The sequence below is a fragment of the Bubalus bubalis genome, chromosome 4 (assembly GCF_019923935.1).
Source record: "Bubalus bubalis isolate 160015118507 breed Murrah chromosome 4, NDDB_SH_1, whole genome shotgun sequence".
Lineage (NCBI taxonomy): Eukaryota > Metazoa > Chordata > Mammalia > Artiodactyla > Bovidae > Bubalus > Bubalus bubalis.
This window is the reverse complement of record NC_059160.1, coordinates 64,449,707-64,461,485: the sequence shown is the minus strand read 5'-3', so window position 1 is coordinate 64,461,485 and position 11,779 is coordinate 64,449,707. Positions and strand designations below refer to the sequence as shown.

At 50.8% G+C, this 11,779-nt stretch overlaps 1 protein-coding gene across 4 annotated transcripts; it reads left to right on the top strand.

Annotated features, from left to right (window-relative positions):
- Nucleotides 1-4,195: 4,195 nt before the first annotated feature.
- On the top strand, nt 4,196-11,771 carry ARHGAP9 (Rho GTPase activating protein 9). Of its 4 annotated transcripts, XM_006077893.3 has the most exons (17): nt 4,201-4,739; nt 5,010-5,233; nt 6,501-6,725; nt 6,916-7,029; nt 7,232-7,333; nt 7,565-7,626; nt 7,750-7,840; nt 8,026-8,121; nt 8,284-8,382; nt 8,801-8,942; nt 9,028-9,135; nt 9,483-9,581; nt 9,719-9,796; nt 9,940-9,993; nt 10,246-10,380; nt 10,752-10,857; nt 11,482-11,771. In XM_006077893.3, exons 1-17 carry the CDS (start codon nt 4,409-4,411, stop codon nt 11,651-11,653), a joined length of 2,238 nt encoding a protein of 745 aa, XP_006077955.2. In that variant the 5' UTR covers nt 4,201-4,408; the 3' UTR covers nt 11,654-11,771. The 4 variants fall into 4 exon arrangements, with proteins under 4 accessions (XP_025139612.2, XP_006077955.2, XP_025139614.1 ...); XM_025283827.2 differs by lacking the exon at nt 10,246-10,380 and having other exon boundaries at nt 4,196-4,739; XM_025283829.2 differs by lacking the exons at nt 4,201-4,739; nt 5,010-5,233 and adding an exon at nt 5,602-5,811.
- The last annotated feature ends 8 nt before the right edge of the window (nt 11,772-11,779 follow it).

Genomic DNA, 11,779 nt, shown 5'->3' with positions numbered 1-11,779 from the left:
CACTGAGCCACCAGGGGCAATAAGTATATTCTATTCTAGGAAGCACGTATCAGTAATTGAGAAAGGGACCTTCTTAATCATCTTTGAATCCCTTTAAAATTAGTTTAATTAATTTAATTTTAATTAATTTAAATTAATTAATAAAATCAATTAATATATATTTCTCAAAAAGAACTAATTTTTTTAAATGGAAAAAAAAACACATTTTTAATTTTCAAAAAACTCTGTGGTGGTTCTGGGCCTTTTTAAGCTAAGCCATAAGAAGTCTTGCAGCTTCTGCCCAGGCCTCTTGGCACACTCTGATAGCATTGAACTGCCATGTAAGAAGTCTTACTACTTTGAGATTGCCATGCAGGAGTGGTGTCATGTTGACATGCTGGTTGACAGTGCCAGCTGATCCCAGCATTCCATCCATCCTCATCAAGGTGTCAGGTATGTGAGTGAAGCTTTCCAGACCACATCATCTATCTGATTGCTGAATACCACCAAGTGATCCTAGTCAACACTACATGGGACAGAAGAATCACCCAGCTGAGCCTTGCCCAAGCCTCTGCCCCATAAAATCATGGGTTCTAAGAAAATAATTGTTATTTTTTAAATTACAGACTGTGAGGTAGCTTCTGTCATTCTCATTTTTCAGATGAGGAAAACTTTCTACCCTACAGAGAGGTTACTTTGAGCTATATAAGGCATTGAAGATACAGTTGTTCACAAAATAGGCTTCTACCTTAGCAGAGCTCACAGACTTTCTGGGAAGTCAGAAAAGTCAAATAACCTTAAAGTGTCATGAAAGTTATAATAAGGGAATGTAAAGCTTGCTGTAGGATCTCCTAGTTAGGGCCCTTACTTGACTCTAAGGAGTTAAGAGAGATTTTCTTGTGCAAATGACCTTTCAACTGAGCTCTAACTAATACTAAGAATTAGTCTGATAAAGATTGGTGGAAGTGGAGAGAGGAAGTTTTTCAGGCAGAAGGAACAACTTATGCAAAGGACCAGAGACCTCAATGCATTTTAGGAATGTGAGGAATTAGTATGTGGCTGGAATATGGAGTTTGTAGTGGGAAGTGTGAAAATGCTAGGCTAATAGGAGAAAGTCTCTATAAACCATACTGTAAAATCTGGACTTTATTCTGAGGAAAATGGGAAGCCTTTGAATGGTTAAGTCAGGGGAGTGGCAGGGCATTTTTATGTTTTGGAAGCATCACTGTGCCAGGAATGGACTGGAAAGGAGCAGAACTATATGCAAGGAGACTAGTTCAGAAATTATATTATCTGGGCTTAAAAAGGCAGTAGTTATAGGGATTAAAGGAAGTAGATTGCAAAGATTTAGTAATCAGCTAAATATGAGTGCTGAAGAATCAAGACAGTTAGGGTTGGCTGCTAGATTTCTGGCCTGGGCTATTGGGTACACCCTCTATGTGCTACAACAGATGATAGTATTTCCCCTTTCATAGTGATTATCACACTGTATTTTAATCGTTAACAAGAGGGCAACAATTTTGTTTTTGACTACACATCACAGCATGCAGAATTTTAATTCCCCAAACAGAGATGGAAGCCCTCCCTCCTGCAGTAGAAGGGCCGAGTCCTAACCACTGGACCACCAGGGAATTCCCTAAAAAAGGGCATCTTAATTGATAATGCCTAGCATACAGTTCTTGCCCTGGTATGTATGATAGTAAGCATCAATAAATATTTATAAATTTAAATTTAACTTGGGTGTTCCCTGGTAGCCTAGGTTTTGGGATTCTGGGCTTTTACTGCCATGGCCCCAGCTCAATCCCTGGTCGGTGAAGATCCAGCAAGCCGCTTGGTGTGGCCCCCCAAAAAATTAATTAAGTAACTTAATAGTGGTACTGGGAGAGAAACAAGTTTATGGGGGAAGCTGACAAGTTCAATTCAGAACATACTATGTTTGTGGTACCTGTGAAAAACCCAAGTGGAGTTTTTCAGTGGACAATGGATTAGACTGGAGCTCCAGAGAAAGATCTGGACTGGAAATACAGTGCCAGTGACATATGGAGGTCATTTGAGCTGGGGAGAGAATAAGACCACCAATGGTATATAGAAGGCAAAGGGCACAGGATCTTAGACAGACTTCTGGGGTTTAAGAAACAAGCCAAGTTCTTTCTTATGCAACAAAGAAGGAATTGCTAAAAAAAAAAAAAAAGCTAAGAAGGACACCAGCAATGTTTGTAGGAGAGAAAGGTCAACTGTATTGGCTGTTGCTGAGATGTCAAGCAACATAAGGACTGCAGAATGTCTCTGCAGAGGCAGGCCACACTCTATGAGGAGTGAACTTGCAAAAGTGAGGGAATGAGGGAGAGGAAATAGAGACCTCCATGTGTAGGCAGCTGTTTCAAGAAATTTGACTGTGAAAAGGAAGAGAGAGAGAGGGTAGCAACTAGAGAGTACAGTAAATGAAGGGAAGTTTGTCTAAAGATGGGAGAGACTTGGATATGTTTAAAAGCTAATGGTAGGGTTTCCCTGGTAGTACAGTGGATAAGAATCTGTTAGCGAATGCAGGGGAGACGGGTTTGATCCCTGGTCTGGGAGGATTCTAAATCCCTCAGAGCAGCTAAGCCCATGTGCCACAACTACTGAGCCTGTGCTCTAGAGCCAGGAGCCACAGCTACTGAGCGCTGCATCTACCGAAGCTCATGCACCTAGAGCCTGTGCACCAAGAGAAGCCACTGCAATGAGGAGCCCATGCACTGCAACGAAGAGCACCCCCTGCTCACTGTAACTTTGAAAAAGCTTGAGTGCAGCAATGAAGACTCAGTGCAACCAAAAATTAATTAAATAAATAATAAAATTTAAAAATGCATTAAAAAAATAAAAACTAATGGTAAGGAGTCAATAAAGATGAAAAAGTGCAGGAGAGAAGGCAGAAGAGGATGAGATTTGAGCACTTCACCACCAGATGAATGAATAAATGAATAAGAAAAAAAGTGTTAGTCACTCAGTCCAAGTCTTTGTGTCCCCATGGACTGTAGCCCTCCTGGCTCCTCTGTCTATGGGATTCTCCAGGCAAGAATACTGGAGTGGGTAGCCATTTCCTTGGTCACTATTTTGGAAGTAGGAAGGGAGAGTGGAGGGGCAAGGTTCTCCACATGTTGAAAGTGGAGCAAACTAAGGAGAGATCACCAAGGCAGAATCCCAGTACTGGCAACCCAGGCCTCAGATCAGGTGTCAGGGGAGGAGACCTGGCTCTCTGATGTCACCAAGAAGGTGGGGCTCTCCCTATTCCAGGTCTCCAAAGCCAGAGAGCAAGCCTGTGACTTGCAGGAGAGAAACTGAGAGAAGGGGAGAAGAGGAATGATCAGGTAAGGAGGAAGCACTAAGTTCTGGGGCTTAAAGTTCTGGCAATAGACAGTGGGGGCCAGTTCCCATCTTCCACCAGGGAGAAACGGACATTAATCCTTCATCCACCCCCATAAGCTGTCAAACCATCCTGTGCTATTTGTCCATAGTCCCCGATTCAATTGTAATTAATACATTTATTATGTCATTAGTTGATATCTGTCTTTAAGCTTTGAGAGGGCAAGGGCTATGTCTCTCTCCTTCCCTTCTCTTATCTCCAGTAGCTGACGCTGTTCTTTTCACACAGGAGGTGGTCAGCCAACCCTTGTTAAGAGCATGAATTAATGAACCCACACACTAAAGTAGGGTCCCACCCAAGAGACTTACATACCAAGGATCATATCAGTGTTTCTCAGCTCCCCCAAATACATCCTAAATTGATTTTACCTTTTCCTCAAACTGAACCCCTCTGTGTTTCTCCTAACCACTTTCTCTCCAATTTGATCTTACTATTTCTCTGGCTCTCTGCTTCTCTGTCTTGATGTTTTTCTGAATCTGCACAGGAAGCACACAGCTTCAGGTCTGTGGCCATCAGTAATGGAAATATTGGTCCTTGTGTAAATTTAATAAAGAGTCACAAATTTTTGTATCTTTGTCATCCATTAACTCTTTGCCTGTGTTCTATCTCAAACCTGATTCTTTCTCTTCATCTTCCTGTGTTCAGCTCAAGAGTCCCATCACCATTCAGGGCCAGCTCCTCCTGTCCCTAGATCTTCTGTTGGGCCCCGGAAGGTACTTGGAGGAAAATCACCCAACTAGACCCCCTCCTCTGACTTCCTGCCGTGCTGGTCTCGCAGCCCTGCTGACCACATCCTCTCTCACCTTATTTATGTACTTCCTCATTAGACACATCACCCAAGACTTCTCAGACCCCAAAACCTCTTACTGACCCCCATTTGGGTCTTCTGCCTTACCCTCTCCTCTCATGACAGGGTTTCTGTTCTTATCTTCTGCCCCAAACTGCTCTTAGAACCATGTCTCTCTGCCTGGAAGCAGTCAGTCCTGTCTTTTTCTGGATCTCCATCACCCCATTTTCCCATAGGTGATGGTATTCACAACAATGCTATCAGGCCGGTGGTGGCCAAGCACCTGGGGAAACTTGGGGCTGGGGTCCCGAAGCCCTTCTCGGGGATCCCAGCTCTGTGCTCTCTATGCCTTTACTTACACTGGGGCAGATGGCCGGCAGGTGTCTTTGGCTGAAGGAGACAGGTTCCTACTGCTTCGAAAGACCAACTCAGACTGGTGGTTAGCAAGGCGCCTGGGAGCACCATCCACCTCTCGCCCCATCTTTGTCCCAGCTGCCTACATGATAGAGGAATCTAGCCCTTCCCACAGCCCAACGACCATCACCCCCGGCCAATCTCTCTGGACTCCTGGTGAGTAGGTCCTCCCCCATCGCCTTCCTACCTCCCTGGCTTCTGGGAATTATTGGAAAGATCTCCTTCCCCCAAGCTTCTGCTGACCCTCGACTCCTACTCCTTCTCCCCTCCGTGGTGTCCCCATTGCCCCTCCTTCCTAGTCTCAAGCCTCCTAGATCTCATGTAATTTTCCACTTGCTCTTTTCCTGTGAGCCCTCAGGATGGGGGACCTAGCCAAGAACCCTGGGGGGACCCTGCCTCCAACTCTTTCCATTTCTCTGTTTCCAGGGCCAAAGTTATTTCCTGGCTCCCTGGAGGAGATGAACCTGTGTCAGGAACCCCCAGGCAGAGCCCAGGCTACATCGGAGCAGCCTCCTCCCCTTCCCCCTAAAATGTGTAGAAGTGTCAGTGTTACCAACTTGAGGCCCAGCCTCCTGAAGCCCTTCCGGGAAGGACCAAGTGGAAGATCCCTTTCTCAGGAAAACTTGCTGACAGAGACTGATGCCAACATGGTGAGTCATAGCACCTCTTTGGAGCAATTGTCACTGCTGGGCTCAGTTCTAAGCACATTGGCAAACAGGACAGACAGAATTTCTGCCCTCCAGGGATTCCCATGGGGATGATGAACACATAAATAAGAAAGCCTTTGAAACTAATAAGTGCTGCTGCTGCTGCTAAGTCGCTTCAGTCGTGTCGGACTCTGTGTGACCCCAGAGACAGCAGCCCATCAGGCTCCCCTGTCCCTGGGATTCTCCAGGCAAGAACACTGGAGTGGGTTGCCATTTCCTTCTCCAATGCATGAAAGTGAAAAGTGAAAGTGAAGTCACTCAGTCGTGTCCGACTCCTAGCGACCCCATGGACTGCAGCCTAGCAGGCTCCTCCGTCCATGGGATTTTCCAGGCAAGAGTACTGGAGTGGGGTGCCATTGCTACCAAGAAGCTAAATGTGGTGAAGGATGACTGGTCTAGGGAGGCATCTCTGAGGAAATAACAGAGTTGAATCTGAATAAGGAGAAAGAAACAGCCCTGAAATAAATGAGACGAGAGATGGAATTCTAGCTCTGGGACAGCAAGTAGCAAAGATCCTGAGGGTATGTGGAAACTACAAAATGATAGAGGGACTGAAACGCCTGCTCAGCTTTGCTCTCCTTGTCTCAGCTTCCTGACTCCTGGCCCAGTGCAGGGTTTTGTGTTTTTTTTTTTTTGTTTTTTTTGTTTTTTTTGTTTTTTGCTGTGTTCTGTCATGCTAGCTCAGGTTACTAGCAAGTTTCCTCTAGAGATGTAACTTCTTTTCTCGAGAGATGTAACTCCTTTGATCTTCCTGAAGATTTGGCTCTTCACCTCTCTCTTACTTACTAGTGGGTGAAAAATGGCCCCTCCTCTCTCATACTTTGCTAGCTAGCAGGGCTCTCTGACCCCTCTCCATCTCCTTTTACTCTGGAGGATATGAGGGTGGGACGCTGCCCCTCCCTCCACACTCGAGAAAAGCCTGTTCCCCTTTCCTGAGGTCCTCCGGTGGGGGTGGGGTGGGGGAGGAGGGAAGTTGGCAACAGGAAGTGAGGAGAAAAGCAAAGAGTGTGAGGGAGGGAGTCAAAAAAAAAAAAACGCAAGAAAAAAAAAAACAACCACTGGGGACTAGGGTTTCCTCCTCAGTACCTGGGTCAACCCAGACAGGAGCTGGTGGTGAGAATATGGTGGTGGAGAGAGGAGGGGGTGGTTAGAGAGGAGATTGGGGAGGGGCCCAGCAGAATAACGACCTTTCTTCCCCGTTTCCTTGCAGGCAAGACCCCAGACCCTCATGTCAAAGGCCCCTGTGTACTGCAACCTGGTGGACCTTCGCCGCTGTCCCCGGTCCCCGCCCTCGAGCCCCTCGTGCCCCCCACTGCAGAGGCTGGATGCCTGGGAGCAGCACTTGGACCCCAACTCTGGACGCTGCTTCTACATAAATTCACTGACTGGCTGTAAATCCTGGAAGCCCCCACGCCACACTCGAACCCGAGAGACGGTGAGACCTCCCCTCCTGCTTGTCCCTTGTCCCTTGAGTCTCCTCCTTTCCCCTCCTGATCCCCAAAGTAGCATGTTTTCTCACTGGGACTCTCGGAAGATCAGAAGAATCAAAAAATTGTGAGAAGGGCTTTGAGAGCCAACAGAGGTGGCGTCTCGATGGGTGCAGTTTTACCTTTCCCTCCCTCCAGAACCCCGGCTCTATGGAGGGGACACAGACGTTGAATAGGGACAATGGTATCCTGCAGCCTCAGGCAAAGGACGAAGAATCTGGTCCCAAGACATCAGAGCTTTTCGACTCCCAGGTGAGATCCCTTCCTCCTCCTGATCACATTCGGAAAAGCCATCTTTTTCGACTTTCTCTTTTACTTGAGATATTCTCTTTACTGGAGACATTACCCCAGCAACCCCCTGCCTCACACCCACATCCGCATCCCTCTTCCCCCTACAGCCAGGGACTCTTAAGTTAAAGGTTTCCCCACCTGTTTCTCCAATCCCCTCCCTCAGGGTTCACCCTACCTCTGTAGACGCACCTCCCAGCTGGACCCTGGCAAGCCTTCATCTTTGCAGTGCCCTCGGCCTCTGCCGACGGTCCTAGATGACCCTCACGTAAGTCTCTGTTTTCCTTGTGAACGCCAAGGTCCTCCCTGCCCCAGCCCCCAGTTCTTGCTCCTGCAGAAAGGCCTTCCTCTTTCTGAGTGATCTCTGGGTACTCTCTCACCGAGCACCCATCCGGTCAAACCTTAAAGGATCTCACTCCTGGGAGATCCCCTGGGGGAGAGCCATGGTGACTGTGGGGGCGCTGGGTGACTTATTGAGGCCCTTCCTGCCACTTCCCAGGAGGTGGAAAAGTCGGGCCTGCTCAATATGACCAAGATCGCCCAGGGCGGGCGCAAGCTCCGGTGAGAACTGGGAACACAGCCCGGGCTGCGGCTGGAGGGTTCGCGGGTAGCGCGGAGGGTTGGGAGAGGCCCTCCTCTATGTGACTCTCAATGACCTTTGCTCTATTACCACCGCCCCTGCAGGAAGAACTGGGGCCCCTCTTGGGTGGTATTAGCGGGTAACAGCCTGGTGTTCTACCGAGAACCGCCGCCGACCGCCCCCTCCACTGCCTGGGTGAGTGTGAGGGAGGGGCGCAGAGGGGGAGCTGGAGGGGTTCCGGCACCCTTTCTACTCACCGTAGGCCAGCTGCGGGGGCGGAGGTGGGGCGGGCGAGGTCACCAGTCTTCGCAGGCCTCCGGGTGAGAGGGAGGCAGTGAGGGGAGCAGCGCCCTGGCCTCAGTTTCCCCCCTCGTTGCCAGGGACCAGCGGGTAGCCGGCCCGAGAGCAGCGTGGACCTGAGGGGGGCGGCCCTGGCCCACGGCCGCCACCTGTCCAGTCGCCGCCACGTCCTGCACGTGAGTGCCCGCCCTCTCATTTCCCCCGTCCCCCCAGCCCAATGCGCACCAGCCCCGAGGGCTCGCCCCTAATTTCCCACTCGGGGGTCTCCCGCTCGGCCTCCCTGCTTTTCTTGCTCCTTCCCGCTGACCCCCTCCTGCTTTTCCCCGCGGGCCCCTCAGATCCGCACGGTCCCGGGCCACGAGTTCCTGCTGCAGTCTGACCAGGAGGCTGAGCTGCGAGCCTGGCACAGCGCGCTGCGGGCGGTCATCGAACGCCTGGTGAGAGGGGTGGGAGTGGGCGGGCAGAAGGAGTGGAGGAGGAACTGTAGGATGCAGGGGTCATGGATGAGGGACACAGTGGCCTCCTGGTGGAGGGTAGGCCTGGGAGGTAGGGGACCCCAGCAGGCGGGTCGGCGGTGCAGATGTCTCTCTCTCCTGGTTCTCTTCCCAACTCTGATTCGGCCCATCTTGCGGTGCGGCTTCCCTGGTGGCACAGACGGTAAAGAATCTGCCTGCAATGCAGGAGATCCGGGTTCGATCCCTCGGTCGGGAAGATCCCCTGGAGGAGGGCATGGCAACCCACTCCAGTATTCTTGCCTGGAGAATCCCAAGGACAGAGGATCCTGGCGGGTTACAGTCCATGGGGTCGCAAAGAGTCGGACACAACTGAGCGACTAACACTGCGGTGCGGATCTAGGATCGAGAGAACCCCCTGGAGGGGCGTCTGTCAGGCTCGGGACCTGCGGAACTGGAAGAGCTGAGCCCCGGGGAGGACGAGGAAGAGGAGTCGGAACCAGTGTCCAAGTCTCTGCTGCGGATCGGCGGCCGCCGGAGCTCCAGTAAGGGGCGGGCCTGGGGGCTTTTGCCCCGCTCCTCCGAGCCGCCGCCGCCGCCGCCGCCCTCACGCTGCACTTGCTGCCGCAGGTCGGTGTCCCGAAACAGCGGAGCAGAACCGCGTACGGAATAAACTAAAGCGGCTAATCGCCAAGAGACCGCCCTTGCAAACCCTGCAGGAGCGGGGTCTGCTCCGAGGTGAGGGGGGCTGGACCGCCTGGTACCCTTCTCCTTCGTTCGTGCCTACTTGAGTGTTTCTGCAAGCACTTTTATTTACATTCCGGATCTGGGCATCAGCTTGTCCTGGATGAGAAAACTTCAGCGAGGCTCAGGGTAGAGCTTCCCAGAACTAGATCAGCGGTCTTCTGAGACCAATACTTCCCCTCGGCTTGCTCCCTACAGCTGATTGTTGCCGGGAGGGGGTGTACCTCCTTGCTCAGGCAGGCAGGAGAGCCAGCCCAACTTTGGGGTGGAGACCTGTGCTGAAAAGAGCCTCCATGGATGACACCGTCACTGGCTTCCCACCTCATTCTGTGTCTCCCCAGACCAGGTGTTCGGCTGCCAGTTGGAGTCACTGTGCCAGCGGGAGGGGGACACCGTACCCAGCTTTGTGCGGCTCTGCGTTGCTGCTGTGGACAAGAGAGGTCACTTTCCCAGAGTCTCCCCTTCTAACCGGCCAAAGCCCCACCTCCCCCACCCAAGTGTGCCCTTTGTCTCTCCACCCTCACCAGCACAGATTTGAGATCAAGAATCTTTATCTGCTCCCTGCCTCATCTCCCAGGTCTGGATGTGGATGGCATTTACCGGGTGAGCGGGAACTTGGCAGTGGTCCAGAAGCTTCGCTTCTTGGTGGACAGAGGTGAGAAGGCTGTGGGCAGGTGGTGGTACTAAGAACTTCATGTCTCAGAACCCAAAGGTCCGAGTGAGGGAGCTGGCAGAACCGGGGAGGTCTTCTGGCTGGAGCTACATGTCTTAGCTCTTGATTTCTTTTACTTGTTGCAGAGCGGGCCATCACTTCCGATGGGAGGTACATGTTTCCGGAACAGCCAGGACAAGGTACTTCCATGGAAGGCCCCTCCAACCTTTAAAAGTCTTCCATACCATCCCTGCTCCCTGTGGGCTCCCTCATGTCCTGCTCCTGGGGTGGGGGGTTGTTCTCATCCCCATCTCTGCCCCACTGTGGACCCCACTAGGTCCTCCATGGTCTGCCTTCACTGGATCTTTCCCTAAACTCCTGATCTCTCAGTCTCTGGGTCCCTCTAACTCTTCATGAGCCCTGAGCCCCTCTGTACCTCCTTCTCCTTCCAGAAGGCCGATTAGATTTGGACAGTGCTGAATGGGATGACATTCATGTGATCACAGGAGCCCTGAAACTTTTTCTTAGGGAGCTACCCCAGCCTCTGGTGCCCTCACTACTGCTGCCCGATTTTCGTGCTGCCGTTGGTAAAGGATGGGAGCTTTGGGCAAGAGGCTTGATACGGGGTGGAGGGCAGGGGGGAAGCATGAGTGATGAAAGAGTAGAGTAGAGGTTCCCTTCCACTCCTCTGTCCTAGCCTGAATACAGAGATGGAAATTAATTTTCAATTAATGTGCCCACTCCAGTTGTGTGTGTGTGTGTGTGTGTGTGTGTGACTGTTTAGAGGGCTGAGTTAAAAAGAATTCTAAGATTGTAGTTGGACTCAGTGAGAAAGAAAGCTATGATCGATTAATGATGTCTTCCCCAAGCACCAGAAAGGATACTGAGGTTACCCACTCTGCCCTAACACCTTTCCTAACCTCACTCCCATGCCCTTCCTGTCACTTTTTCTCTCTAGCCCTCACTGAATCAGAACAGTGCCTCTCTCAAATACAAGAATTAATAAGCTCAATGCCAAAGCCCAACCATGACACTCTGCGGTACCTCCTGGAGCATTTATGCAGGTCAGGAAGACTGAATATCTTTGTTCAGGTCAGGGGAGGGTGGGGTGGGGCCTGCAGCCGGGACTCTGTGTTCAGATAGGGAGAAGGTAGGGAAACACCGAAGGTTAGTGGGTCATTGAGGAAATAGGCACTCTGTGCAGAGGATATATTATCAGGGTCAAAACCTTTTTTGCTCAGTCAGCATCAAATGAGGAACTAGGTAACAAGACAAGTCCAGGGATGCTGTGAGAGAAATAAGGGGAAAAGAAGGAAAACTTCCTTCTGCCTTTGTCTTTCACTGGGACAGTGGGGATGACTTATTTGGCAGAGCTGGGCAGTGACCTCTGAGAGAGGATAGGCATTTGAATGAAAACCTCCCAAATGTTGAGCAGAGAGGACTCTAGGGGCAGTCTCTGAAGTCAGGAAGAGGCGGGTATATCCTAGGTTGTGTCATGAAGGTTGAATCCTGAAGGTTTCTCCAGTGGTCTTAGCTCTGTCCCCCTGGTGGCTCTTTCCTTGGTTTTCTTCAGCTACCACATGGAAGGGCCCCAAAGTGGATTCGTCCTCAAACCTTTGATGGGTTAGATTTATTTGAAGTGGCAAAGCTGCTATACTATGGCCCTGTCTCTTGGCCTTTACCCACAGGGTGATAGCACACTCAGACAAGAACCGCATGACCCCCCACAACCTGGGAATTGTGTTTGGACCAACCCTATTTCGGCCGGAGCAGGAGACATCAGATCCAGTGGCCCATGTCCTCTACCCTGGGCAGGTCGTCCAGCTGATGCTCACCAACTTCACCAGAGTCTTTCCCTGACTGGGGCAAAGAAGAGAAAACGTATTTCCAGTGATCTCTGTTGGGTAGCCTTTGGTGGGGGCGAGGGTGGGGGGTGTTCTGTTTTGAGGACATCCCTTTAAATTCTGTGTCTCCCAGATGGCTGTC

Bases quoted from the DNA above. Each gene is read 5' to 3' on its own strand.
- ARHGAP9 (XM_006077893.3), top strand. From the start codon at position 4,409: ATGGTATTCACAACAATGCTATCAGGCCGGTGGTGGCCAAGCACCTGG. The intron at 8,122-8,283 runs GTGAGTGCCCGC...CGGGCCCCTCAG, and splicing joins GTCGCCGCCACGTCCTGCAC to ATCCGCACGGTCCCGGGCCA. The intron at 8,383-8,800 runs GTGAGAGGGGTG...GTGCGGATCTAG, and splicing joins GGGCGGTCATCGAACGCCTG to GATCGAGAGAACCCCCTGGA.